Consider the following 27521-nt stretch of genomic DNA (forward strand, 5'->3'; position numbering starts at 1 on the left):
TTCCATGGTCACCACTTATGGCCGCTCTGTCTTTTTCTACTGGTCTCTATGATGCGGAAATTTAATCTGCAGTGACAGCAGCTGCACACTGAGGAGGTGAGAGAGACATGGAGGGTCCGGGGTCTGTGGAGTCCGTGTGATAATCCGGCACCTGTGTGATGACCGGACATTACAGTCCCCAGGAGCGGTGTATGATGTGTGCACGTTACACGGTGACCGGGACAGTGATGTCTGTGTATCAGTGACTCCTGTGTAATGTCATTATTGATGGCTCTGATCACCTGTACGTTATAGTGTCTCCCCCTCAGCCCCCTGTACGTTAGTGTCTCCCCCTCAGCCCCTGTACGTTATAGTGACTCAGCCCCCTGTACGTTATAGTGTCTCCCCCTGAGTCCCCTGTACGTTATAGTGTCTCCCCCCTCAGTCCCCTGTACGTTATAGTGTCTCAGACGCCTGTACATTATAGTGTCTCCCCCTCAGACCCCTGTACGTTAGTGTCTCCCCCCTCAGACCCCTGTACGTTATAGTGTCTCCCCCCTCAGTCCCCTGTACGTTATAGTGTCTCAGACGCCTGTACATTATAGTGTCTCCCCCTCAGACCCCTGTACGTTAGTGTCTCCCCCCTCAGACCCCTGTACGTTATAGTGTCTCAGCCCCCTGTACGTTATAGTGTCTCCCCCCTCAGTCCCCTGTACGTTATAGTGTCTCAGTCCCCTGTACGTTATAGTGTCTCCCCCTCAGTCCCCTGTACGTTATAGTGTCTCAGACGCCTGTACATTATAGTGTCTCCCCCTCAGACCCCTGTACGTTAGTGTCTCCCCCCTCAGTCCCCTGTACGTTATAGTGTCTCCCCCTCAGCCCCTATACGTTATAGTGTCTCAGTCCCCTGTACGTTATAGTGTCTCAGTCCCCTGTACGTTATAGTGTCTCAGTCCCCTGTACGTTATAGTGTGTCCCCCTCAGTCCCCTGTACGTTATAGTGTCTCCCCCTCAGACCCCTGTACGTTAGTGTCTCCCCCCTCAGTCCCCTGTACGTTATAGTGTCTCAGACGCCTGTACATTATAGTGTCTCCCCCTCAGACCCCTGTACGTTAGTGTCTCCCCCCTCAGACCCCTGTACGTTATAGTGTCTCAGCCCCCTGTACGTTATAGTGTCTCCCCCTCAGACCCCTGTACGTTAGTGTCTCCCCCTCAGTCCCCTGTACGTTATAGTGTCTCAGTCCCCTGTACGTTATAGTGTCTCCCCCTCAGTCCCCTGTACGTTATAGTGTCTCAGACGCCTGTACATTATAGTGTCTCCCCCTCAGACCCCTGTACGTTAGTGTCTCCCCCCTCAGTCCCCTGTACGTTATAGTGTCTCCCCCTCAGTCCCCTGTACGTTATAGTGTCTCAGACGCCTGTACATTATAGTGTCTCCCCCTCAGACCCCTGTACGTTAGTGTCTCCCCCCTCAGTCCCCTGTACGTTATAGTGTCTCAGTCCCCTGTACGTTATAGTGTCTCCCCCTCAGTCCCCTGTACGTTATAGTGTCTCAGACGCCTGTACATTATAGTGTCTCCCCCTCAGACCCCTGTACGTTAGTGTCTCCCCCTCAGTCCCCTGTACGTTATAGTGTCTCCCCCTCAGCCCCTATACGTTATAGTGTCTCAGACGCCTGTACATTATAGTGTCTCAGACCCCTGTACGTTAGTGTCTCCCCCCTCAGTCCCCTGTACGTTAGTGTCTCAGACGCCTGTACATTATAGTGTCTCCCCCTCAGACCCCTGTACGTTAGTGTCTCAGCCCCCTGTACGTTATAGTGTCTCCCCCTCAGTCCCCTGTACGTTATAGTGTCTCAGACGCCTGTACATTATAGTGTCTCCCCCTCAGACCCCTGTACGTTAGTGTCTCCCCCCTCAGTCCCCTGTACGTTATAGTGTCTCCCCCTCAGACCCCTGTACGTTATAGTGTCTCAGCCCCCTGTACGTTATAGTGTCTCCCCCTCAGACCCCTGTACGTTAGTGTCTCAGCCCCCTGTACGTTATAGTGTCTCCCCCTCAGACCCCTGTACGTTAGTGTCTCCCCCTCAGTCCCCTGTACGTTATAGTGTCTCCTCCCTCAGCCCCTGTACGTTAGTGTCTCCCCCTCAGTCCCCTGTACGTTATAGTGTCTCCCCCTCAGCCCCTATACGTTATAGTGTCTCAGACGCCTGTACATTATAGTGTCTCAGACCCCTGTACGTTAGTGTCTCCCCCCTCAGTCCCCTGTACGTTATAGTGTCTCAGACGCCTGTACATTATAGTGTCTCCCCCTCAGACCCCTGTACGTTAGTGTCTCAGCCCCCTGTACGTTATAGTGTCTCCCCCTCAGACCCCTGTACGTTAGTGTCTCCCCCTCAGTCCCCTGTACGTTATAGTGTCTCCTCCCTCAGCCCCTATACGTTAGTGTCTCCCCCTCAGTCCCCTGTACGTTATAGTGTCTCACCCTCAGCCCCTATACGTTATAGTGTCTCAGACGCCTGTACATTATAGTGTCTCAGACCCCTGTACGTTAGTGTCTCCCCCCTCAGTCCCCTGTACGTTATAGTGTCTCCCCCTCAGTCCCCTGTACGTTATAGTGTCTCAGACGCCTGTACATTATAGTGTCTCCCCCTCAGACCCCTGTACATTATAGTGTCTCCCCCTCAGTCCCCTATACGTTATAGTGTCTCCCCCCTCAGTCCCCTATACGTTATAGTGTCTCAGACCCCTGTACGTTATACTGTCTCCCCCTCAGCCCCCTGTACGTTATAGTGTCTCAGTCCCCTGTACGTTATAGTGTCTCCTCCCTCAGTCCCCTGTACGTTATAGTGTCGCCCCCTGTGCGTTATAGTGTCTCCCCCTTAGTCCCCTGTACTGCGCCTGCGCGGCCGCCCTGCCTGTGATTCCCAGCCCCCCAGTGACTTATGATTTATTCACATTGCGGGGCTGGGATTCACAGGCAGGGCGGCCGCGCAGGCGCAGTCAGCTGGGCTGCATATGAGGACAGACGGCCAGCGCTCACTGCGCCTGCACCAGGCGGGGGAAAAGAGAGCAGGCGCCGGCTATTTTCAAAACAGCGCTGAGGAGGAGGCGGCGCCAAGAAGATGTGAGTGACAGCTGTGTGGCGTCTCAAGCAGGGGGGAAACGCCGGCCTCCCTGACTGAAGACCAGGTATTTCTGACAAATTATAAAACGGATTATTTCTCTAGTTACAGCACCCAGAACTAAATGAGCCACCTTGTCAGAATGCAGCATTACGGCTGCACAAGGTGGCTCTTTTAGTTTGAAACGACTGGGGGGGGGGGGGACAGGTTCCCTTTAATACACCGGTGTGGAGGCCGCACTTTATAGCACCCCAGCGTGCTGGAGTCAGGAGACGGTGGATATTTCAGCATGCTGGGTGTTATAGTGTGCGGCCTCCACACCAGTGTATTAGGCTGTGTGCACATGGTGCATTTTCTCTGCTCGGAAACGGGTCAAAAACACTAGGGAATCTTTATCCCAGCTAATTCAATGAGATTCCTAAAGTGCTGTGCACATGACAGGGATTTTCCTTTCAGTATTTACAGTGCGTTTTTGCTGCAGCATGTCAATTCTTTGTGCAGATTTTTAGTGTTTTTCACCCATTGACTTCAATTGAGTCAGTTAAATCCACAGCAAAAACTCAAGTATAAAAATGTTTGTGGATTTGCTGAGTTTCTGCTTGCGTTTTTACGGACTTCCTGTGGGGTTTCCCTCGCTGTCACCTATCATCTGTGTTACAGCGTGGCAAACACCGGCGAGGCGGTAACCTTACCACCTGTTAGATTGCTACTGTCAGTCAGAGTGCTGTGGGTTCACGCGGTCAGATGTCTGCGTGACCCCACAGCTGTGTTACTGTGACCCGCGGTAAAAAACTTACTGCAGGTCACAGGGGTCAGCTGATGAGATGAAGTAAAAAAAAAAAAAAAAAACCGTAAAATAATGAAATACATATTCAAATAAAAAACAACAAATCCCCGATGCCAATGTCTCCTGTAAACAATCAAAAATAATAAACCACCATATAGTCTCCTGTCCTCCGTAGTCCACGTAATCCAGTGTCCCATGGCGATCTCACTTGTAGAACAGTCACATTAGGAGATGTGACCGCTCTAACCGGCCGCCGGCTACAGACTGACAGGAGGTGATCACTGCCATAGTGTATAGCGCTGAGCTGCCATGAGAGAGGTCACACAAGTTCATCATCTGATCAGTGATGCTCTCACTTTCGGCACCACAGCTGACAAGAACCCCAACCCTATTACCCCACTTGCCAATGCACCAGAGCAAGTGGGAAGAGTGAGCCTAAGTGCCTGTTTTGGCACATCTTATAGATGCGCCTTTTCTTGGGCAGCTGAGAGCTGACGTTTTTAGTCTGGGAGGAGGCCAATATCCATGGCCCCTTCCTAGGCTATTACTATCAGCCTGCATCTGCCTGCCTAGCCTTTGCTGGTTATTAAATATAGGGGGTCCCTTCGTCAATTTTTTTTATGGGGTCCCCCTGTAACCTAGTCAGTAAAAGCTAAGCAAACTGCTGTTAGCTGATATTAATAGCCTGGGAACCTTTTATTAACATCAGCTGTCGGCTTTCCCTCTGCTGGTTATGAAAATTACGGGGGACCCCTTTTTTTTGTAAAAATTAACAGGTACCGCGATGCACGCTGATTTCTGCCAGTTGCTGTTTGGTTACAACCTATGTAGGTTCATTCTGTTAATGCTCCTACATAGGCTGGTGACTGTGTGTGTGTATTTAACACATTACTTACTGGTTTAGTAATGAGGCTGTCTGTCTGACACCTCTTCGTTTCCTAGGGCTTGGTGTCAGCGACAGCTGCTGACACTAAGCCCTAATCCCATTACCCTGAAGCATTCTTTACTGTTAAAAAAACTGCATTCATAAACGCACCAAAACCTTGCGTTTTTGTTGCCAAGAGATGAAGAAATTTCTGCAAGCCAAATGCTCAACGTGTGCACGTAGCCTTATTCTTCTATTATCCCTCCCCGGCTGTAATACCAGCATCGCCTGAGTCCAGCACTCTGGGTGTTGAAACGTTCGCTTATAATGGTGAGGTCACTGTCCTCCTCTTTTCTTATCGTTTCTCCGCTTCTTTCACTTTTGTATTTTATTACAGGGAGCAGACTGGCACCATGGGCATCCTCTCCGACCCGAACCGGCGACAGGCGCTGGCACGTCTCATCACACGGCTCAACTCCCCGCTCTGGTGAGTGCGTGAGCGGAGTGCGGGGGGGGGGGGAAGGGTAACCGAAAAGCTGGGGGAGAGAGAGAGGGAGACCGAAACCTGGGGTAGAGAGAGTGGGAGACCGAAACGCCAGGGCAGAGAGAGAGAGGGAGACCGAAACGCTGGGGCAGAGAGAGAGGGAGACCGAAACGCTGGGGCAGAGAGAGAGGGAGACCGAAACGCTGGGGCAGAGAGAGAGGGAGACCGAACGCTGTGGCAGAGAGAGAGGGAGACCGAAACGCTGGGAGAGAGAGAGAGAGGGAGATCAAAAAGCTGGGGGAAAGAGAGAGAGGGAGACCAAAAAGCTGGGGGAGAGAGAGGGAGACCGAAACTCTGGGGGAGAGACCGAAACTCTGGGGGAGAGACCGAAACGCTGGGGGAGAGACCGAAACGCTGGGGGAGAGACCGAAACGCTGGGGGAGAGACCGAAACGCTGGGGGAGAGACCGAAACGCTGGGGGAGAGACCGAAACTCTGGGGGAGAGACCGAAACTCTGGGGGAGAGACCGAAACGCTGGGGGAGAGAGAGAGAGGGAGACCGAAACGCTGGGGCAGAGAGAGAGGGAGACCGAAACGCTGGGGCAGAGAGAGAGGGAGACCGAAATGCTGGGGCAGAGAGAGAGGGAGACCGAAACGCTGGGGCAGAGAGAGAGAGGGCGACCGAAACGCTGGGGCAGAGAGAGAGGGAGACCGAAACGCTGGGGCAGAGAGAGAGGGAGACCGAAACGCTGGGGCAGAGAGAGAGAGGGAGACCGAAACGCTGGGGCAGAGAGAGAGGGAGACCGAAACGCTGGGGCAGAGAGAGAGGGAGACCGAAACGCTGGAGCAGAGAGAGAGGGAGACCGAAACGCTGGGACAGAGAGAGAGGGAGACCGAAACGCTGGGACAGAGAGAGAGGGAGACCGAAACTCTGGGGCAGACAGAGAGGGAGACGAAACGCTGGGGCAGAGAGAGAGGGAGGAAGACCGAAACGCTGGGGCAGAGAGAGGGAGACCGAAACGCTGGGGGAGAGAGAGAGAGAGGGAGGGAGACCGAAACGCTGGGGGAGAGAGAGAGGGAGACCGAAACGCTGGGGGAGAGAGAGAGAGGGAGGCCAAAACTCTGGGGGAGAGAGAGGGAGACCGAAACTCTGGAGGAGAGACCGAAACGCTGGGGAGAGAGAGAGAGAGAGGGAGACCGAAGCGCTGGGAGAGAGAGAGGGATACCAAAAAGCTGGGGGAGAGAGAGAGAGAGGGAGACCAAAAAGCTGGGGGGGAGAGAGGGAGACCGAAACTCTGGGGGAGAGACCGAAACGCTGGGGGAGAGAGAGAGGGAGACCGAAACGCTGGGGGAGAGAGAGAGGGTGATCGAAACTCTGGGGGAGAGACCAAAACGCTGGGGGAGAGAGAGAGGGAGACCGAAACGCTGGGAGAGAGAGAGGGAGAACGAAACGCTGGGGGAGAGAGAGAGGGAGACCGAAAAGCTGGGGGAGAGAGGGAGTCCGAAAAGCTGGGGCCGAGAGAGGGAGACCGAAACGCAGGGGCAGAGAGAGAGGGAGACCGAAACGCTGGGGCAGAGAGAGAGGGAGACCGAAACGCTGGGGCAGAGAGAGAGGGAGACCGAAACGCTGGGGGAGAGAGAGGGAGACCGAAACGCTGGGAGAGAGAGAGACCGAAATGCTGGGGGATAGAGAGAGGGAGACCGAAATGCTGCGAGAGAGAGGGAGACCGAAACTCTTGGGGAGACCGAAACGCTGGGGGAGAGAGAGAGGGAGCGATCAGAGCATTGTGCTTTTCCACTCTTTCTATGGTGGTCTGTCGGGGGCCTCCTTCAATGAAGGGTTCTTGCTATATCAGGGGTCTCTCATAATTCTGTGCCCCCCTCCCCCCACAGCATCATCAGCTACCTGATCGGGCTCGGCTGGTTCCTGGGTTTGGCTTTCCAGCCGTTTACACTGCGCTCCTATATATCAGAGAACTCCATGGGCTCCACCATGGTGGACGAGAAGTTCATGAACGGGGAGAAAGCGCTGTCCTACGCCCGAGAATTCGCCGCACACAAGAAGTCAGCCGGGTGAGTGACGAGATCCTCTGCCGCTCTCTGCTGACGGCACACAGGTCACCGCATCAGAGCTGCGCCCACAGCACACACCCGACATCCTGCTGCGACTCGGGGATCAGAGTGTGGACCGTGGGGAGAGGGATCAGAGTGTGGACAGGGGGGGATCAGAGTGCGGACTGGGGGGGATCAGAGTGTGCATCGGTGGAGGGAGGGATCAGAGTGGGGAGAGGGATCAGAGTATGGACAGGGGGAAAGGGGGATCGGAATGTGGACCGGTGGGTGGGGAGGGATCGGAATGTGGACCGGTGGGTGGGGAGGGATCGGAGTGTGGACCGGTTGGGGGGGAAGGGATCAGATCAGAGTTTGGACCGGTGGTGGGGGAGGGATCAGAGTGTGGACTGCGGGGTAGAGGGATCAGAGAGTGGACGGGGGGGGAGAGGGATCAGAGTGTGGACTGGGGAATCAGAGTGTGGACTGGGGGGGAGAGGGATCGGAGTGTGGACCGGTGGAGGCAGGGATCGGAGTGTGGACCTATGGGGGGAGGGATCAGAGTGTGGACCGGTGGGGGGAGAGATCAGAGTGTGGACCGGTGGAGGGGAGAGATCAGAGTGTGGACCGGTGGGGGGGGAAGGGATCAGAGTGTGGACTGGGGGGGAAGGGATCAGAGTGTGGGCCGGGGGGCTATCAGAGTGGACTCCCATCCCGGCTGTTTACAGATAATACATAATGTAATATTGTCTGCGGTGAAGCTTCTCACGATTTTCAATATCTCTGCTTGCTGACATTTTGTTACGTAGATCTAAATCAGATGCAAGATGTGTCACATCTGAGGGTGGGTTTGTTACAGTCCTATCCAGTCCCCCTGGGCTGCAATCCAGGCTGTTACTGCACTGCCACATTGTAACAAACCATCAGCGCAGGAGGCGATCAGTGCTTGGAGCAGGGTGACCGCTAACGCTCGTCTGCTTTCTGCGCAGGGGTTCTCCTGTCGCCTGGCTGGAGAGGACGATGCGTGGGATCGGGCTGGAGGTTTACACTCAGAGCTTTGTCCGGAACCTGCCGTTCCCTGACGAGTCCACGGAGCGCTACGTATGTGTATACGGGGGGGATACAGCTGCGTCCGGACGGCGGGGAAGGCGCCTGCAGTAATCTTATCCTCTACTTCTGTTGTCAGATGGTGAAAGGCACCAACGTATACGGCATCCTGCGGGCCCCCCGTGCCGCCAGTACCGAGTCCCTGGTGCTCAGCGTCCCCTGCAGCGAGGGCCAGAACAACAACCAGGCGGTGGGGCTGCTACTGGCGCTGGCTTCCTACTTCCGAGGTGAGACCACCGGAGAGGGGCTGCGTTATAATGCCTGTATGTGGCAGCCCCGGGGTCCTCTAAGACCCCTGAACAAGCACAGAGGTCCCCCGACTTTTCTAATGTTCTTATGCGGCTCTTAATTTTTCTGTTGATGGAGCCATGTGAGGGTTTGGTTTCTGAGTTCCGAGCTGATGTTATTAGTACAGCTTTGGGTACATGCGACTGATCACTTTTTTGGGAGTGGGGGGGCAGCTGCTGAATTTCTGCACTTTTGCCTTTTGCCTTCTCGATTGTTTTAAAAACTTTTTGGTGTTCACTCTAGAAGTTCTATTTGTAAATGTCGTATTGTAAAAGTAGTTTTTATTTTTTATATTGCAGTCACTGCATACTGTTTCTGATAAGTTGGGGTCCGGGTCCTGAGACCCCCCACCGATCACTGAAAACACCGTTCTGTGCACACACGGCTGTGTAAGAACCCCTACATTTACTACTGAGCGCTGTTGTGACTGATAGGTGAGGGTCTCTGGACCCAGACCCCCTCCGATCAGGCACAATGCAGTGGTACACTTTCCTATAATGACAGGCAACATTTACACCCTGATGCGTCCTGGCGCACCCTTTAGGGGCACGTATGGTAAATGGTAATACACTTGTGACTCTGGTCCCTTGCACTCGCAGGTCAGATCTACTGGGCGAAGGACATCATCTTCCTGGTGAACGAGCACGACCTGATCGGCATGGAGGCCTGGCTGGAGGGCTACCACGACGTCAACGTGACCGGTACGAGAGCCCCACACCCCCCTATTGCCCCTCAATATCTTCTCCGTGCTGATAATTTGTTTCTATGTATCAGAGAGTTTACCCAATTGTAACGAATCCTCAGCTGTGAATGGTGTCTCGTCTGGATGGATTTTTTATTGTTTAGCCAGAATGTTTCCATTCACTGACAACACTCTGACATCTTAAAAGTGAGATGATTGCAAAGAAAATTAATATTTTAGAAGCAGGGCTGTGGAGTCGGTAAGCCACAGTTGCGACTCCGACTCCTGGATTTTATCAGGTTCCGACTCCGACTCCTTTATAAATGGCCAATTCGTAACAATAAATTTACTGTTGTAAAATATTAACATCGTGCTTATTCAGTTTCTCATCATCATATAAGTAATCAGACCACTTAGAGCAAAAACTATATTTATTAGAATACAATTGGAATATAGCAAATAACTTTTATAAACTTTTCTAAACTCTTGTAAGTATATATGCAATAAACACTGTTATGCAGTTAATAAGAAGAAATCTATAAATTTGTCCTCAGAAAAAGTATTGCCTCTGTCAGATCCTCCTTCATGGATGCCCTCAAATCTGATCTAATTATTTTGAGAGCAGAGAACAACCTCTCTACGCTAACTTGGGTTGGTGGCAAAGCAGTAACCACTCGGGCAACATCTCTGACAATGTCAGGATACAGAGGAATCGCTTGTTGCCCTGTTGTTTTTGATGAACGGTCAAATTTCTCAATTTCTTTTAGTGCACATGAAAAATTCTGCTGAAATGTACTGGCTGTGTTCTTTGATGGGGATGACTCTTCTATGCGGGAACGCTTTGCACGGTCCTTGTGATCCAAATATTTTTCGAAATTAAATTCTTCATCAGTTGATGAGGGTGAAGATGTGGCAGGACGACCAAATTCTTCTTGTTCCTCCTGACTGTTCTGCAACCCTTTCATCCTTACTGCTATTTCAAACAGAGCTTCTTTTTCTTTAGTTAGCTGTTGATCATCTAGAAGAATCCGATGCATTGGGTCTATATAAACAGCTGCCAAAAGAATGTTATTTTGTAATAGTAGCTCCTCTCTCCGTTTCATTGATGTAGCAATGCCACTTGCAATTAACCCTCCTCTTTGGGACAGGCGAAACATCAGGTTCTTCCACTCCTTTAAGAAAATGCCTGGAGTTAAGTCCTCTGCTTGTCATTTTTTAGTCACTGTAAATGGGTGCTCTAGCAATTTTTCCAGCTCAGTCACCTGATTCCACTGACTTTCATTTAGCGTCAGTTGAGGGTTAGCCATGTCTACAAGAAAGGTTTTCAGTTCAACCAAGCGCTGAATCATTAAGTAAGTACTGCCCCATCGTGTGGCTTGATCAATAATTGCCCCGTTTCCAGCACGTCTCTTCAAAATTGAGTCAACTTTAGGGGTTCTGGCAACAGTAGCCAATTTTCTCACCTTACCAATCAGTGCAGCAGCATGTCCTTCTTGCAGACTGTCTCTTATAGCCAGCTGTAGCGTATCCACAACACAGCGCATGTGATGAATGAAAGAACGTATTGACACAGGTTCAACAAGATCATCTAAACTATCATGTTGCTGTTCATCTGAAGCAACTTCAGTTTGCTCCTCAGTTACAATACTGTGTTCCTCTATTTCTCTGTGTCTGTGGACCCAGAATGTTCTTCTAGCTGCTGGTCACCATCATTACTCTTTCATTAGCTTAATAGTGCTTATCATATTTGAAGCATTGTCAGTTACGACAGAAAGAACTTGCTCTTTAAGTTCATAGTCTTGCAGAACCTTTTCCACCAAGACCTGGAGAAACTCACTGGTGTGATGAGCTTTGGTGTCTTATACTGCCAATGTCTTGGTAACTATTTCATTTTTGTCACAAACAAATCGGACATTGATGGCAAAATAGTTCACTCTGTGACATGTGCAGGCATCCATTTTAAGAAACGGAAAGCGTCCCTTGAGAGTTTTTTTAAGTTCTTCCTTTTGTTTAAAAGCTTCTTCGATTACTAATGTTCTAATACTCTCTCTCTCCAGAGAAACACCAAGCTTGCGGGCCATTTCCCCATTCAGACACATAAAAGCTGGTCGTGAAAATAATGAAATAGGCACATTATCCTTTACAACAAGCTCTATGATCTGTTTTTTAAATGTAGGTCATTGTCACAGTAACTTTGTCACTGACAAAATATCTTGCAACTGATGGCTGCAAAGTTCTCTGCTCCTTTGTTTGGCTGGAAGAGCTGGGCACTGGTTCATTGGTTTGGATGCAGTCTTTCTCATCCACTGCTTTCAGTACTTCTGGATGAAAGCGCTGTAAATGTCTCTTTAGATTAGAAGCTCTGGTAGGAGCATTTTTCCCTTTGCCTGAATATGCACTGATCTTGGCTTCACAGCATTTGTTTTCGTCTGGATCATTTGTCATACACTGACAGACATTAATGTTTTCTATCTTGAGTGATGGTGAAATGTTCAAATACAGCTGATTTAATGTGACGCTTCTTTGACATTCTCAGGTTTTTAATTCTGCATTCACAATCCAAATGACAATTGTTTTTCCTAAAAAGAATTGTACAAAATTATTGCCAGGTCGTACAACTGATATAGTGGTCAGTAATACTGTTATTTCTCATGTTTTCACAGTTAACTGTGCGAAGTTTGTTGAAAGGATAATACTTCTTACAGTCTTCCTCTTCTGAGTAGCAGCTGTGAGATGCTTGGAAGATGCACACCTAGTAAACATCTAGTCTAGAGGAGGAGCTTTACTACTAAGAATTTGCAACACATTTTCACTTTCATACATTGTAAGTAGGGGGGTTGGGGCAGCATGAGGTTAACCAAGTATAAGATTAGATAAGGGCAGTGGAGAACAGTGACACACAAGAAGTAAAGGCCCCGTCTCACACAGCGACGCTGCAGCGATACAGACAACGATGCTGATCGCTGCAGCGTCGCTGTGTGGTCGCTATGTGGTCGCTGGGGAGCTGTCACACAGACAGCTCTCTCCAGCGACCAACGATCAGGGGAACGACTTCGGCATCGTTGAAACTGTCTTCAACGATGCCGAAGTCCCCCTGCAGCACCCGGGTAACCAGGGTAAACATCGGGTTACTAAGCGCAGGGCCGCGCTTAGTAACCCGATGTTTACCCTGGTTACCAGCGTAAATGTAAAAAAAAACAAACAGTACATACTCACCATCTGTTGCCCGTCAGGTCCCTTGGCGTCTGCTTCCTGCTCTGACTGAGCCGCCGTACAGTGAGAGCAGAGCGCAGCGGTGACGTCACTGCTGCGCTCTCACTTTACGGCGGCACTCAGAGCAGGAAGCAGACGCCAAGGGACCTGACGGGCAACAGATGGTGAGTATGTAGTGTTTGGTTTTTTTTACATTTATGCTGGTAACCAGGGTAAACATCGGGTTACTAAGCGCGGCCCTGCGCTTAGTAACCCGATGTTTACCCTGGTTACCAGTGAAGACATCGCTGGATCGGTGTCACACACACCGATTCAGCGATGTCAGCGGGACCTCAACGACCAAAAAACGGTCCAGGCCATTCCGACACGACCAGCGATCTCGCAGCAGGGGCCTGGTCGCTGCTACGTGTCACACATAGCGAGATCGCTACTGAGGTCGCTGTTGCGTCACAAAACTTGTGACTCAGCAGCGATCTCGCTAGCGATCTCGCTATGTGAGACGGGGCCTTAAGAAATGTCTCTATCTCCAGCAGAACTGCTTATCACTGTTGTTCATAGTTTGGTAGAACATATATATTTGAGTAACATTTATAAAATTCATATGAAAGTTCAATTATTAAATATTAATACATTTTTTTTAAAGCTGGAGTCGGTACATTTCTACCCACTTCAACCAAAACTAACTCCGACTCCACGACTCCGACTCCACAGCCCTGTTTAGAAGGTCGAAGAACTTTTTCTTATTGATAGTTTTATATATTCATATAAACCCGGAGAAGAGGCCGCCTCGCCATGATAACCGCTGTTTGGGGATGTTATGGGGGTGGGCATCCCGATCCATTCCTATATTAGTTATTACGGACCCACAGCAATCATCCGATCATTCCTTGTGTATTGTTTCCACTTATATCTGGCTGGCTGGGTCTTGTAGTGCTGCAGGTCCACATGTAAATGCTGAATTACCCTTCATGTATGAGGCGCTGTCGTGTACCTAACTTATTAGCAATATTGGACCTGAACCTCTGTGTAGAAGGGGCGCCCGTCTGACCTGTGCAGTGTGAATGCCCCACTAGTGCTGGGTGGTGAGCTCCTTGCATTCTTCTGGTGCCATCTAGTGGCTGTCCTGAGCATTGCACTGTGTGTTCTTTGCACTTTACAGACATAGAGTCGTCAGTGATGATGGGACGAGCGGGAGCCATCCAGGCTGCCTTGTCCCTAGAGATCAGCAGCGACGTCATCACCAGCTTTGATGTGGTTGTGGAAGGGCTGAACGGGCAGCTGCCCAACCTGGATATGGTTAACCTGTTCCTAGCGTTCTGCCAGAAGAACCAGCTGCTGTGCACCATACAGGGCAAGGTGAGGCACAGTGAGGCCGGTGCTGCTCTCTATACTTTCTAGGCATCACTAACTTACACACACTACACACTATATACATAGTGAATGTGTGTAGTGCAGCGCCCTCTTTCCCTCCGGCGTTTGTGTGAAGTGCGGCGCCCCCTCCCCTCCAGCGTTCTTTTCCTCTGCTGTCACTGCTTCCTTCTCGTTGATCAGCTGCAGCGCAGTGACTATGACACCTTCCCTGGATACCTGCACAACCTGCACACAATGCTGCTCATGGTTCTGAAGCAAGGCTCCGGCCGACCTCAGGGAGACCACGGCCTCTTCCTCCGCTACCACATCGAAGCCATCACCCTGCGCGGCATCAACAGCTTCCGCCAGTACAAATACGAGATGGTCACCATCGGAGAGTAAGTGAAGGAGAATCTGGTCATGTAAGGTACTGGTACTGCACATGGGGGGGGGGGGGTCAGTAACGTCACTTTTCTAGTACTGCACATGGGGGGTCAGTAACGTCTCTGTTCTAGTACTGCACATGGGGGGGGGTCAGTAACGTCACTCCTCTAGTTCTGCACATGGGGGGTCAGTAACCTCACTCTTCTAGTACTGCACATGGGGGGTTAGTAACGTCACTCTTCTAGTACTGCTGCACTATGTTACGGTGGCCTCCACTTCACCCACACTCCTCGTCCTGGCAACAGACTTGGATGAGTGGGACTTCTCCTTTATTCCAAATGTACCTTTAACCCAATCCCACCTCTACCCTCCCTTATCCTCCCCTCTTTTGAAGTCCACTCTGTCCGCATCTACTCTCCCTCCAGCCTCCAAGCGGCCGTCATATACCGACCTCTGGGCCCGACCACTGCCTTTATTGACCAATTCTCCACCTGGCTCCTTCACTTTCTGTCTGCTGACATTCCCACCATCATCATGGGTGACTTCAACATCCCCATTGACACCCACCAGTCAGCAGCCTCCAAACTCCTGTCCCTTACTTCATCTTTTGGACTTACTCAGTGGTCCTCCTCAGCCACCCACACAGACGGACACACATTATTATTATTATTTATTTATATAGCACCATTAATTCCATGGTGCTGTACATGAGAAGGGGGTTACATCAGAATACAAATATCACTTACAGTAAACAAAACTAACAATGACAGACTGGTACAGATTGAAGGGGACCCTGTCCTTGTTGGCTTACATTCTACAGGATTATGGGGAAGGAGACAGTAGGTCGGGGTTGCAGTAGCTCCGATGGTGTTGAGGTGGCCGTGTGGTCATTACAGGTTGTAAGCTTCTTTGAAGAGGTGGGTTTTCAGGTTTCTTTTGAAGGATCCAAATCTGGTGGATAACCGGATGTGTGGGGACACAGAATTCCAGATGATGGGGGATATTCGGGAGAAGTCTTGGAGGCGATTGGGTGAGGAGCGAATAAGCATGGAGGAGAGAAGGAGGTCTTGGGAGGACCGGAGAATTAGACCTGGTCTTCACTCGTCTCTGCTCTCTATCTAACTTCACCATTTCCCCTCTCCCTCTATCCGACCACCATCTACTCACTTTCTCATCCCTGTCCACCTCACCTGTCACCCATGTCCAGCATCATGCGCACCCCCGCAGAAACCTCGCACATCTAGACCCTCGCACACTCTGACTCTATTCTACCGCTGTCCTCCATAGCTTCACTCCACGACACTGACACTAATTTCTACATTGCCAATATGGCATCAGCCATCGACTCGGTCGCCCCTGTCATGCATAACAGAGTGCGACAAATCAATAGACAACCCTGGCACAATAACATCACTAAAAAGCTTCCGCAAGTATCCAGAATTGCAGAACGGCGTTGGAAGAAAACACATTCGCAACATGATTTCACTGCACTCAAACAAGCAACACTCGCAATCAAATCAGCGCTCACCTCTGCTAAACAGGCCTACCGCACAACCCTCGTATCTTCCTTATCCCACAACCCCAAACAGTTGTTCAACACCTTTAACTCCCTCCTCCGCTCCCATTGCCCCCTCCGACATACCTAATGTTTGCTGAGGACTTTGCCACACACTTCAAAAATAAGATCGGCCAAACAAGGCGTCTTTGTTGTCCGACCACCACAACCCCTTTGTATGCCAGACCAATGCCCAAACAACATAACCTCCCTCTCCAAAATCACTGCAGGACAGCTTGCTCATCTTCTCTCCAAATCACACCTCACCACTTGTGCACTTGACCCCATCCCATCTCCTCCCCAACCTTACCACTACACTAATCCCATCCCTAACCCATCTCTTCAATCTATCATTAACTTCTGGTACCTTCCCCTCTGCTTCCAAGCATGCCACAATCACACCTATCCTCAAACAGCCATCCCTTGACCCAAGCGCTATGTCCAGCTATCGCCCCATATCTTTGCTCTCATTTGCTTCCAAACTCCTTGAGCAGCACGTCCACGCTGAACTTTCCTCTCACTTTGCATCTAACTCTTCTACAGCCTACAATCTGGCTTCTGTCCCCACCACTCCACTGAGACTGCCCTGACCAAACTTACGAACGACTTACAGCCAAAGCTAACAGACAATTCTCTATACTCCTCCTCCTAGACCTGTCCTTTGCCTTCGACACAGTTGACCACTGCCTCCTACTACAGATCCTCTCTTCCTTTGGTGTCAAAGACCTCGCCCTATCCTGGATCTCCTCATAACTCACCAACCGCACATTTAGTGTTTCCTACTCCCATACAACCTCTTCATCTCTCCCCCTCTCTGTTGGTGTCCCTCAAGGCTCAGTCCTAGGACCTCTTCTCTTCTCAATCTATACCGTTGGCCTGGGACAACTCATAAGGTCCTATGGCTTCCAGTACCATCTATATGCCAATGACACTCAGATCTACCTCTCTGGCCCAGATGTCACCTCTCTGCTCTCCAGAATCCCAGAGTGTCTATCAGCCATATCCTCCTTCTCCTCTCGCTTCCTCAAGCTCAATGTGGACAAAACTGAACGATTATCTTTCTCCTTCGCCTCATTAGGGGACACAGACCGTGGGTGTATGCTGCTGCCACTAGGAGGCTGACACTAAGTGATACAAAGAAAGTTCGCTCCTCCCCTGCAGTATACACCCTCCTGCTGGCTCTCAGCTAACCAGTTCTTGCTTAGTGTCCGTAGGAGGCACACGGACGGGTCTGCTATTCAGACCCCAAACTGTTTATTTTATTTTTACCTTTTACATTTTTTATTTTATTTTTTCCACTGGCGAATGGGGTAACGGATCCTTTCAAGGTTTCGATCTCCCCGAACCATCAACAGGCGAGCACGGAGAGTATCGCCTCTCCGTATCCTCTCCTGCTACGTGCCACGCCTGGGCTGATTCTTAGGGGCGACGGGCCCCTTCAAGGGCACCGATCTCCCCGCACCATCAACAGACGAGCACATGGAGTGTCGCCTCCACGTATTCTCTTCTGCAGCCAGGCCTAATGCCGGACAACTGGCCCTGTCCACCCGGGGGCTGAACTCCGTGGATGCACAGAGGCCCCTCTCTTTGGCGTCCGAGCAGCCCCCACTGTCCCACCACTGTTAAAGCAGATGGCACAAGGAGGCGGACGGTTCCTCTCCACCTCCCTAACAAAGGTCTACGCTGCAATACCTGACCTGCAGTCATGCGCGGCGGCTCCATGCTGGGACGCGCACCGATGGTGAGTGGATCCAGTCAGCGATGGGCCTCTGCAGCGGGATATTCACATGCTGACAGGCAGTCTCAGGCTTCCCTGTGGCCCACCTCCCTGAGGTAACGCTCCGGCTGGCTGCAAAAATTTAGCCCCCAGCTTCGGCCAATGTGTAGGCCGCACCCCGGAAGCGCACTATGGCGCCCTAAGGCGGCTCTGCCCACTTTTCTGGCGCTTCTCACCTGGCACGGAAGCGCTCAGTTTTCTCAGCCACTACAACGCCCCTCACTTCTACCGCTGGTATTGCTCCCGCTGGCTGCAGAAATTTAGGCCCCGGCTTGGGCCTATTCATGGAAGTCTCGAGGCTCCACCCACATCGTGCCTGTGGCTCCGCCCCCCCGAATTGGAGCTTCTCGCTCTCTTCGAGATTTTATCACCTCTGCAACTCCAAGTGGCCATCTTGGTCCACCCGGCCGGCTCGCACATGGGCGACGACTTTGCATTAAAGGGGCACAACGACTCTGCAACATGACATGACCAGTATTCCCTGGTCTTAAAGGCACATGACCAGTATTCCCTGGTCTTAAAGGCACATGACCAGTATTCCCTGGTCTTAAAGGCACACGACCAGTATTCCCTGGTCTAAAAGGCACATGACCAGTATTCCCTGGTCTTAAAGGCACATGACCAATCCGAAGCCGGTCACCCTAAATGAGCTCAGGAGCCCTCCGCCGCTGATCCCAGTTTATCCCAGAGTACCTAGTTCCCTCAGTAGACTTCGTCACTGACCGCAATCCATGGTTTCTCTGACCAAGAGATTGAATCCCTCTGTGAACCCTCTGTGGCTCGGAGTGCTCGCAGGACCGATATACATGGTCCCTCTCCTACATGGGAGCCGTCGGCTAGCAGGGGCCGCAAGTATTCTAGAAACGTACAGGCATCTGGAAAACGAAAGTTTTCATTTCCTGATCCCTCACCTATGATTTGATGACAACAAGACTCTGAATATGGATCGGATATTGCCTTGGACCTGGACTTGCCAGAGCTTCAGAAAAGGATGAACGCGCCTATTTATATCATCAACCAATCTCTGTACATTGACGAAGACTCTGGTTCTGCTCTAGACTACGCAGTGTCCCTCATAAGGAGACTAAACTCCCTTGTAGAGCATTTGCCATCCAGTCCGGATAAGCGATTCACTGGACAGAAGCCTCTATGGGGGATGCCATGCCTGGTCTGATTTTTAAGGGCAACGAGTCCTTTAAAGGGCACCAATCTCCCCACACCATCAACAGACGAGCACACGGAGTGTCGCCTCCATGTATCCTCTTGTGCATCCAGGCCTAATGCCAGACAACCAGCCTTGTCCACCCAGAGACCTGAACTCTGTGGATGTACAGAGGCAGCCTTTTTGGTGTCCGAACAACCCCCTCTGCATGATCACTATTTAGCAGATGATGCAAGAAGGCGGATGATCCCTCTCCACTTCCCTGTTAAGAGGATGGTGGATCGAGGGTTCCTAATTTTTAACTCTGCACCATCAAAAGAGAGCGGCGATGGCAAGAGACTGACCTGCTGGATGCAGCGTCGCATTCTGCCACTTGGCAAATTAACCGGGTAGAATCTCCTGTGGTATACCTACCAGTATCCCTGCCCGATGTATCATCAATTAAAAATACCACGGACTGTCAGATAGCAAATCTGGTTCGTTGCGGCTTTGGGTTCAGCACTCTACCCTCCCTAGCCGCCGCATGGATTGCTAGAGCAATGGTGTCCTGGCTGGAGACCTTAACTACTTTGATTCACACCAGTAACCTTTTCCAGAAGACAGTACAACTGGCCAATCAAATCTTTTGAGCGGGAGACTAACAAAGGATGGTATGTTTCCTACAGACCCAACCAGCAGTGGAAGGGTTGTCCAGGACAGTCTAAGGGATCTTGGTTCCATAAAAGGGGAAGGAAAAGTAAGACCGATCCTGGACCTCAAACTTCTAACAACCTTTGACAAGGTCCTCCTCCTTCGGATGGATTTCCTTCGCTCAGCCATTACTTCAACAGAAAAAGGTGCAGTTTTTGGCATCCATCGACATTCGGGAGGCTTACCCTCACATTCCTATTTTTCCCCTCTTCAAAAATTCCTTTGCTTTTCCATTCGCGAACAGCATTTTCAAGTCACGACCTTGTCCTTCTGCCTTGCTACCGCACCCAGAGTGTTCGCAAGGGTCATAGCGGCTGTCATGTTCCTCTTGCACCCTAGAGGAGTGGTCGTCCTGCCCTGTTTGGTCGACTGTCTAGCCGCTCTTCCAGGACTAAGCGGAGTCATCTATATCACTTGCGATACCCTAACCTGGGCTGGCAGCTAAACGTAGACAAGTTCTCCTCATTTCCATCAGATATCCTTTTTGAGGATGATCCTGCACACTTCTAGAAGGATGGTAATTCTCCCTTGAGACAAGGTCATGGCCCTTCAACAGGGAGCTCACGCACTTGATCACTCATCCCCTCATTTCATTCGATTTGCTAGGAGGGTTCTGAGGAAAAATGGTGACGACAATGGAAGCAGGTTCCTTCACTCCGCTCGTTTTCAGCAAGTCAAACAGACTTTCAGACGATTAGTCTCTGAGCTCCTTCTTCATCCAGGGCCTTTCTCCCAGTTCAATGGTTATTAGTAACTACCAATGCCAGTCTTCTCCCGATCATTGCTCTGGAGATCCGAACGGTAGTCCTACAGCAGGTCCGCTGCCTTCTAGCGGGTCACCCCATCCGAATTCAATTGGATAATGCCACGGCTGTGCCATACGTCAATCATCTAGCAGGTACCCACGGTCAGGCGCCATGGCTGAGGTACCTCACATTCTCTGATGGGCCGAGATCTATCATTGGGTGATCTCGGCATGACATCCCAGGTGTAGAACTCTGGGCGGTAAACATATTCAGCCGTCAGGGTTCCGCCTCAAGTGAGTGGGAACTTCACCCGGAAGTCTTCCATTAGATCTGCCTTCACTGGAGATCTCCAGTTGTAGATCGGATGGCTTCCAGACTGAACGCCAATGTACTCGAGTTCGTGGTTCGGCCTCGAGATCCAAGAGCCATCGCACTGCATGCTCTGGTTCTTCTGTGGTACCAGTTTCCATAACTCCCCTTCCACTACTTCCGAAAGCCTTTCGGAAGCAGAAAGGACCCCAGTGATCTGCACTGATCACGTCAGTTTTTTTGTTTGCGGAGCTAGTATCTTTCCGCCTTATTGCAACAAAACTGCAAGTAGGGACTTCCTCGCAGGAGTTTTTCACATGTGGTTCTTCCCTATCGCATACCGTTAGATCTTTGGGACCATAATGGTCCTAGGAGTCTTACAGGAGACTCCTTTTGATCCGGATAGACTTTACTATCAGGGAAGGTCACCCTTTTTCTTTCTCTGCGATATCCTCATCCCGACGAGTCTTCGGAGCTAGCTGCTCTGTTCTTTCAGACTTTTTTCCCTTATTACCTTCAAGGCAAGGTTGTCCTCAGGCCATCCCCGTCCCTTGTTACGAAGGTGGTATTGTATTACTACTGTTATGAGGGCATCGTTCTTCCCTCATCTCTTTCGGCACCAGTCCACAAGATGGAATGAGTTCCCCATATTCTGGACGAAGTGAGTGCTCTGAGTAGGTACGTCTCGAGGACGGCGTCCTTCCGAAGGTTGGACGCTTTATTTGGGCTTCCTGCTTAGGAAGACGTTTACAGGAAGGGTTTATCCATTTTATCGGCCATGTTAGCCTGGTGGATTCGTTTCACCATCCAGGAGTCCTTCCGTGTTAGATGTCAGCCTATTTCCCTGTCTATCGAGGGTTCTAGGCACCAGGCATCGGCAAAGCACGCCTGCAAGCTTGCGGATTCGTCCAGTCCGCATGCATTGTTATTAGCTTATGCTTGTTTTATAATCTGACATGCTATACTCTCATATATAATATGACATGCTATACGCTCATATGTTGTTATTGATCTCCTGCTTTTGCACCGAACTGGTTAGCTGAGAGCCAGCAGGAGGGTGTATACTGCAGGGGAGGAGCTAACTTTCTTTGTATCACTTAGTGTCAGCCTCCTAGTGGCAGCAGCATACACCCACGGTCTGTGTCCCCCAATGAATGGCTCGGAGAAAAGGATTTTACGGTGCGTACACAAAAATCCCTATTTCCTCCATCTGACGTATCTTCCCTACCTGATCTATCTATCACAATAAATGAATTCACACTTTCCCCCGTCCCGGTAATCCACTGCCTCGGAGTAACTCTTGACTCTGCCCTGTCCTTTAAACCGCACATCCAAGCTCTCACCACCTCCTGTCGCCTCCAGCTCAAAAATATTTCCAGAATCCGTCCTTTCCTCAACCCTCACTCTACCAAAATGCATGTGCATGCCCTAATCATCTCTCGCCTCGACTACTGCAACATCCTCCTTTGTGGCCTACCTTCTAACACTCTCGCACCCCTCCAGTCCATCCTTAACTCTGCTCCCCGACTAATTAATCTCTCTCCTCGCTACACTCCTGCTTCCCCTCTTTACAAATCCCTTCACTGGCTCCCAATTTCTCAGCGTATCCAGTTTAAACTACTAACACTGATCTACAAAGCCATCCATAACCTTTCTCCTCTGTATATTTCCAAACTAATCTCTCAATATCTTCCCTCGCGTAATCTCCGGTCCTCCCAAGACCTCCTTCTCTCCTCCACACTTATTCGCTCCTCACCCAATCGCCTCCAAGACTTCTCCCGAATATCACCCATCCTCTGGAATTCAGTGCCCCAACATGTCCGGTTATCCACCACATTTGGATCCTTCAAACGGAACCTGAAAACCCATCTTTCCAGGAAAGCTTACAGCCTGTAATGACCACACGGCCACCTCAACACCATCGGAGCTACTGCAACCCCCGACCTACTGTCTCCTTCCCCACAATCCTGTAGAATGTAAGCCCACAAGGGCAGGGTCATCTCCCCTCTGTATCAGTCTGTCATTGGTAGTTTTGTTTACTGTAAGTGATATTTGTATTCTGATGTAACCCCGTCCCATGTACAGCACCATGGAATTAATGGTGCTATATAAATGATAATAATACCGCTTCTGTGACTGTGCACTCCATCAAGCGTCCTCTAGGGGGAGCCAAACAATCCTGGACCTGAACTGTTTCCTTTCTTTTTATTCCCAGGACTATTGAAGGAATGTTCCGTAAACTGAATAACCTGTCAGAGCGGCTGCACCAGTCCTACTTCTTCTACCTGCTTCCTTCCCTCTCCAGATTCGTGTCTATCGGGATCTACATGCCGGCCATTGGCTTCATCATCCTCATTCTCATCCTCCGAATATCCTAAACTGCAATGCCGTGTGTACGGTAATGGTTGCTTTATTTCCCGCCCCCCATAGTGCTCTGATGCTGAGCTCGGACATTACCGGGTGATGGCTGCACTCACTCAATCTTTCCTGATAGACGTTCTTTGTCCCTCAGCAGAACAGTGCAATGATAATTAGCCACCACTAGAGGGAGCTGGTGTACACATGTTTACAGCATTGACTTCAATGGGAATTGTACTTATTTGTATGTAGATGGCGCCCCCTAGCGGTAAAAAATGAAAAAAAAAATCAAAGTGAAAAAGAAAACGTGGACAAAAAAGGAAAAATATCCAGCACCGATCTCCAACGGCTGCAAATGAAGCCAGCCCCTATCGCTGCTGTTTACTCATTTACATCAATCTTTGACAGCGACATTTATATGGTTTCTTTGCTGGTACACAGCGACCTCCATCAAAACAGGGTACTGATGGGTAGTAATGGCAGCCGGGGGCCAACGGAAGACTCACATCATCGCCATATTTGTCACCTACCTGTGTCTGGGCTACATATGAGACCATTAATGTTCCCTATATTGCAGTATATAGTATATCTGTTCGTATATATGTTCTCAGGTTCAAGTCCCCTAAGGGGATAAAAAAAAATATTGATAATTAGTTGAAAAATATTTTTAAAGAATATAGAAAATTAAAACATTTGTAACCCTCATTTTTCTCAATTCCAAAGTAATAAAAAATAAATCTATCATCTGTTTTATACCTGGGGAGCTGCCATTTAACAAACCAGACCCCCAACATTTAACAGTTTTATCCAAATTGACATAATTTACTTCTCTCCAATGGATCCTGCGTTGTCATCCTCCAGTCACATCCAGAGCTGCACGCAAAATGCCATTGGCTCTGAACAGGAAATGTATCAGACAGCGCTAATAGACCGCCATCTGTCCCCAGTAAGGCTTCTTTCACACTAGCGTTGGGCTCGGCCCGTCGCAGTGCGTCGGGCCGAGGTTACCGACGCTAGCGTTGTATACGCCGCACAACGGGGGCAGCGGATGCATTTTTCCAGCGCATCCGCCGCCCCATTATGAGGTGCGGGGAGGTGGGGGCGGAGTTCCGGCCGCGCATGCGCGGTCGGAAAAAGCGGACCGTCGGCAGCAAAAAACGTTACATGTAGCTTTTTTTGTGCCGACGGTCCGCCAAAGCACAACGCATCCGTTGCACGACGGATGCAACGTGTGGCAATGCGTCGCTAATGCAAGTCAATGGAGAAAAAACGCATCCTGCAAGCACTTTTGCAGGATGCGTTTTTTGTCCAAAACGACGCATTGCGACGGAGGACAAAAAACGCCAGTGTGAAAGTAGCCTAACAGTCTCATTGTGTCACAATGACCCTGGGATAACACAACAGACGGGGCAGCAGTGAGCAGCATTAATCAGATCTTACAGGGAATCATCAGAACTGTGAATGCAGCTTTGGTTGTGACTGGAGTGTAAGAATTTATCTCTTAAATGATCCTTGACTTTGTCCTCACGCGCTGGATCTGTGGATTAAGCTGAGCCGGACAGAGACGACGAGCGAGGACGGAGCTGGAGACGGTGACACGGTTCGTATATATTCCCTCCATTCCTATGATATTCCCGGGGGGCCGCAGTTCCCCAGCCCGGACTGATCGTCTGTGTCACTTGTGTTGTAGGCGGGCAGACCCAGCATCCTGCAGCTGGCGACCCCCATCGTGATCTGCCACGCCACGGGGCTCAGCCTGTACTACATCCCTGTGCTGAGCCAGGAGATGGCCACCGACCACTTCCCGGTGTCGGAGTCTGAGGCGGTGGTGTTGATCGCCATTGCTATATACGTGGCAGGATTGGCGCTGCCCCATAACACGCACAGGTACGAGGCCGGATCCGCACGTGTCGGAGGGATCGTCCATCTGTGTTGATGAGACTGGTAGAGAAGTCCCAAGAAGTTTGCAGCATCTGAAATCCGTCAGAAAAACTGTTTGATGTTTGAGGGCCGAAAAAGATCAAGATCTCTGCTTGCTGGTGAGGAATGGAAGCGATCAGGCTCAAACACACCCAGTCCCCCTGTCCTCGCTGTAGAGCCGGGGTCAGGACACCTTGGAGGCCTGCGTGTTTCCATTTACTAAAAGCAAGCAGGGATCTCGCAAATGGTGAGAAAACCAGGCACAAAGTTTATTAGAAAGTTGTAAAAGTTCTTCTTATGTGCATAAAATTGAACGTGTAGACATTTGGGCTGTGGGATAAACTGTCTGGCGCCTCCTGTAGGTGGGTGCCCTGCAGTAATGTTCTAGGGCTTTTTAACCCTTTGGTAGTACGTCCGGGTCCCAATGTATGGAGCAGGCTCGGGTATTATGTACAGTATTTGGTTTGACGTGTCTGCAAAGGTCCGAACTTAAAAGAATTTTCCCATCTCCAAGATCCTACTTCAATATGTAGTAGGTGTAATAATATTATTAGCAAATTCCTTCAGTTAGTAATGTATAGTTTTTCTGATTAGCTATGTTGCTTTCCCCATGTGCACACATTGTAGTAGCTTAGTATCCATGGTTACGACCACTGAGCTATCTGTCACTATATGAGCAGTCGTAACCATGGATACCTAAGCTACTATAATGCCTTGCACATGGGGTAATTGGCATAGCTTATAAGAAGAACTATACTACATTTCTAATTGTAAGTATTTGCTAATATTATTACACCTACTGCATATAGGGATCGGATCTTGGAGATGGGAATACGCCTTTAAAGAACTATTCAGCCCACAAGGAGATCTTAAAAAAAAAAAAAATTGTTCATACACCGACCCAACAAATAGAATAAATAGCGATAAAAAATATGAATATATATAATTATAAGTGCGCTATGGCGACACAAACCAACTTTTTGGTTGAATAATTTTTTTTTTTATACATATTTTTCAAAACCCGTAAAACATAAAAATAAAAACAGCATATAAATTTGATTTGGGAACCACTGACATTTTGAATCGCCCCCAATTTTCCCAGTTAAAATTAAAGAAATTAAAATAATAAGATGATAATATTCAGTATCGCCGCATCAGGAAAAGTCTGTTCTGTAAAAAATCTCAAATTAACACTACAGGAAAAACAACAACAGTGTGATAATTGCCATTTTTAGGTGTTACCGATTTTCCCGTTTTTCAGTCCATTATATGGTAAAGTGAATGGGGTCTTTCTAAACGACAACTCGTCTCGCAATAAACCAGCCCCGAATACGGCTCTGGGGAAGGGAAAATGAACACGGTATCTCTCTCGCGTGAACATTGATGTTGTGGGAAGAGGTTAGTGGGTCGGACTTGTAGGAGACGCTGGAGATGGTTTTATCTTCATATGGTGAGCGACTAGTGTGCAACTCCCTAATAAAGCCGCACCTGTCTCTGTCCCACAGGGTCCTGACGGGGGCCGGCTCGGACCAAGGCTGGATGATGCTGAAGCTCATCTCCCTCCTGTATCTAGCCGTCCAGCTGGGCTGTATCGCCGTCATTAACTTCTCCCTGGGGTTCATCCTGGCCGTCACCATTGTGCCAGTGGCCGCCATCATCCAGCCCGTCGGACCCAAGTAAGTTCTTCCTGCAAATAATAAATCTCCAAATGACTTGTCTTGTCCTGATCTAATTGCATCCGGAGCTGCATTCATACATCTGCTGTTCTCCTGGTATGGCCTGAGCCTGAACATCCTTACTTTTTGCTTCCTGTATACTTTTTTTTTTTTTTAGCTACACTATTATAGCTGCAATACTGAAATCTGCTATAAGCTAAAAAAAAAAAGGCAGAATTGTGAGGGCAGCTCTAGAGGTGTCTGGTGACTTTTGAGCTGCTTCAGACTGACAGCTTTTTTCCCCTGTTTTGCATTTATTTCGCTGGTCATGTCTGTTCTGTTTCCAGGCTCCTTTTCGCGGGGCTGCTGGTCCTGGTCACGCCGGCCACCACTCTTCTGGGCAGCATCTTCTTGTACCGGGAGCTGATTGAGTACCCAGTGACTCTCCTGGAATGCTGGCAGCTCTTCCTCCAGGCCATTGCGGGGGGCATCCTGGACCACTACCTCTACGGATCACTCCTCTTCCCTTTCATTGCCTTCTTCGTGTACCCCTGCTGGCTACAACTGTGGAACGTGGTTTTCTGGAAATAGCGGATTTTGGTTTTAGTTCTCTGTTACAAATTGCTCTAAGAGAGGACGTCAAGGTCATTCTGAGTGAGACAGACCCATCTGAAGGCAGTGACGTGGTCTGGTGCTGGAGGTGGTGGCGGCTTGGGTCAGACAGGAGCGATCTGGAGAAACTGGAATTATTTACTGCAACTTTTTAAAAAGTGACGGAGCCTTCATATGATGCATGAGACATTTTACCGACTACTGGACTTTTTTTTGTTCCTATATGGGAATAAGTTTCAAACTTTCTACTGTAAACCAACTTCAGGAACATGGCTCCCAAGTGATGTGGTGCAGTGATGACAAAGCTGCGGATGGATACAAATTGTTCAGGAGCAGCAGGTTTTACCACAAGAGTAAAACTCCTACAACTCCTAATGTATGTGGCATAATAATAATAAAAACATGAATAAAAGTACATAATTTTTT

The 27521-nt window shown here is 49.8% G+C and overlaps 1 protein-coding gene across 3 annotated transcripts; it reads left to right on the forward strand.

The window, feature by feature from the left end:
• LOC143782944 (GPI-anchor transamidase component GPAA1-like) lies at window positions 1–27521 on the forward strand. Of its 3 annotated transcripts, none has more exons than XM_077270958.1 (13): window positions 1–96; window positions 5153–5242; window positions 7132–7311; window positions 8277–8388; window positions 8474–8621; window positions 9282–9383; window positions 13737–13933; window positions 14129–14325; window positions 22766–22919; window positions 24437–24508; window positions 24599–24795; window positions 26334–26504; window positions 26831–27521. In XM_077270958.1, the coding sequence occupies exons 2-13, from the start codon at window positions 5169–5171 to the stop codon at window positions 27072–27074; spliced, it is 1848 nt and encodes a 615-aa protein (XP_077127073.1). In that variant the 5' UTR covers window positions 1–96; window positions 5153–5168; the 3' UTR covers window positions 27075–27521. The 3 variants fall into 3 exon arrangements, with proteins under 3 accessions (XP_077127073.1, XP_077127074.1, XP_077127075.1); XM_077270959.1 differs by having other exon boundaries at window positions 77–212; XM_077270960.1 differs by having other exon boundaries at window positions 86–252.

This window comes from Ranitomeya variabilis, chromosome 6 (assembly GCF_051348905.1).
Source record: "Ranitomeya variabilis isolate aRanVar5 chromosome 6, aRanVar5.hap1, whole genome shotgun sequence".
In the NCBI taxonomy this organism is placed as follows: Eukaryota; Metazoa; Chordata; class Amphibia; order Anura; family Dendrobatidae; genus Ranitomeya; species Ranitomeya variabilis.

Coding starts and splice junctions, on each gene's coding strand:
- LOC143782944 (XM_077270958.1), top strand. CDS start 5,169: ATGGGCATCCTCTCCGACCCGAACCGGCGACAGGCGCTGGCACGTCTC. Junction 5,243..7,131: donor CGGCTCAACTCCCCGCTCTG/GTGAGTGCGTGA, acceptor CTCCCCCCACAG/CATCATCAGCTACCTGATCG. Junction 24,509..24,598: donor GAGCTGGAGACGGTGACACG/GTTCGTATATAT, acceptor CTTGTGTTGTAG/GCGGGCAGACCCAGCATCCT.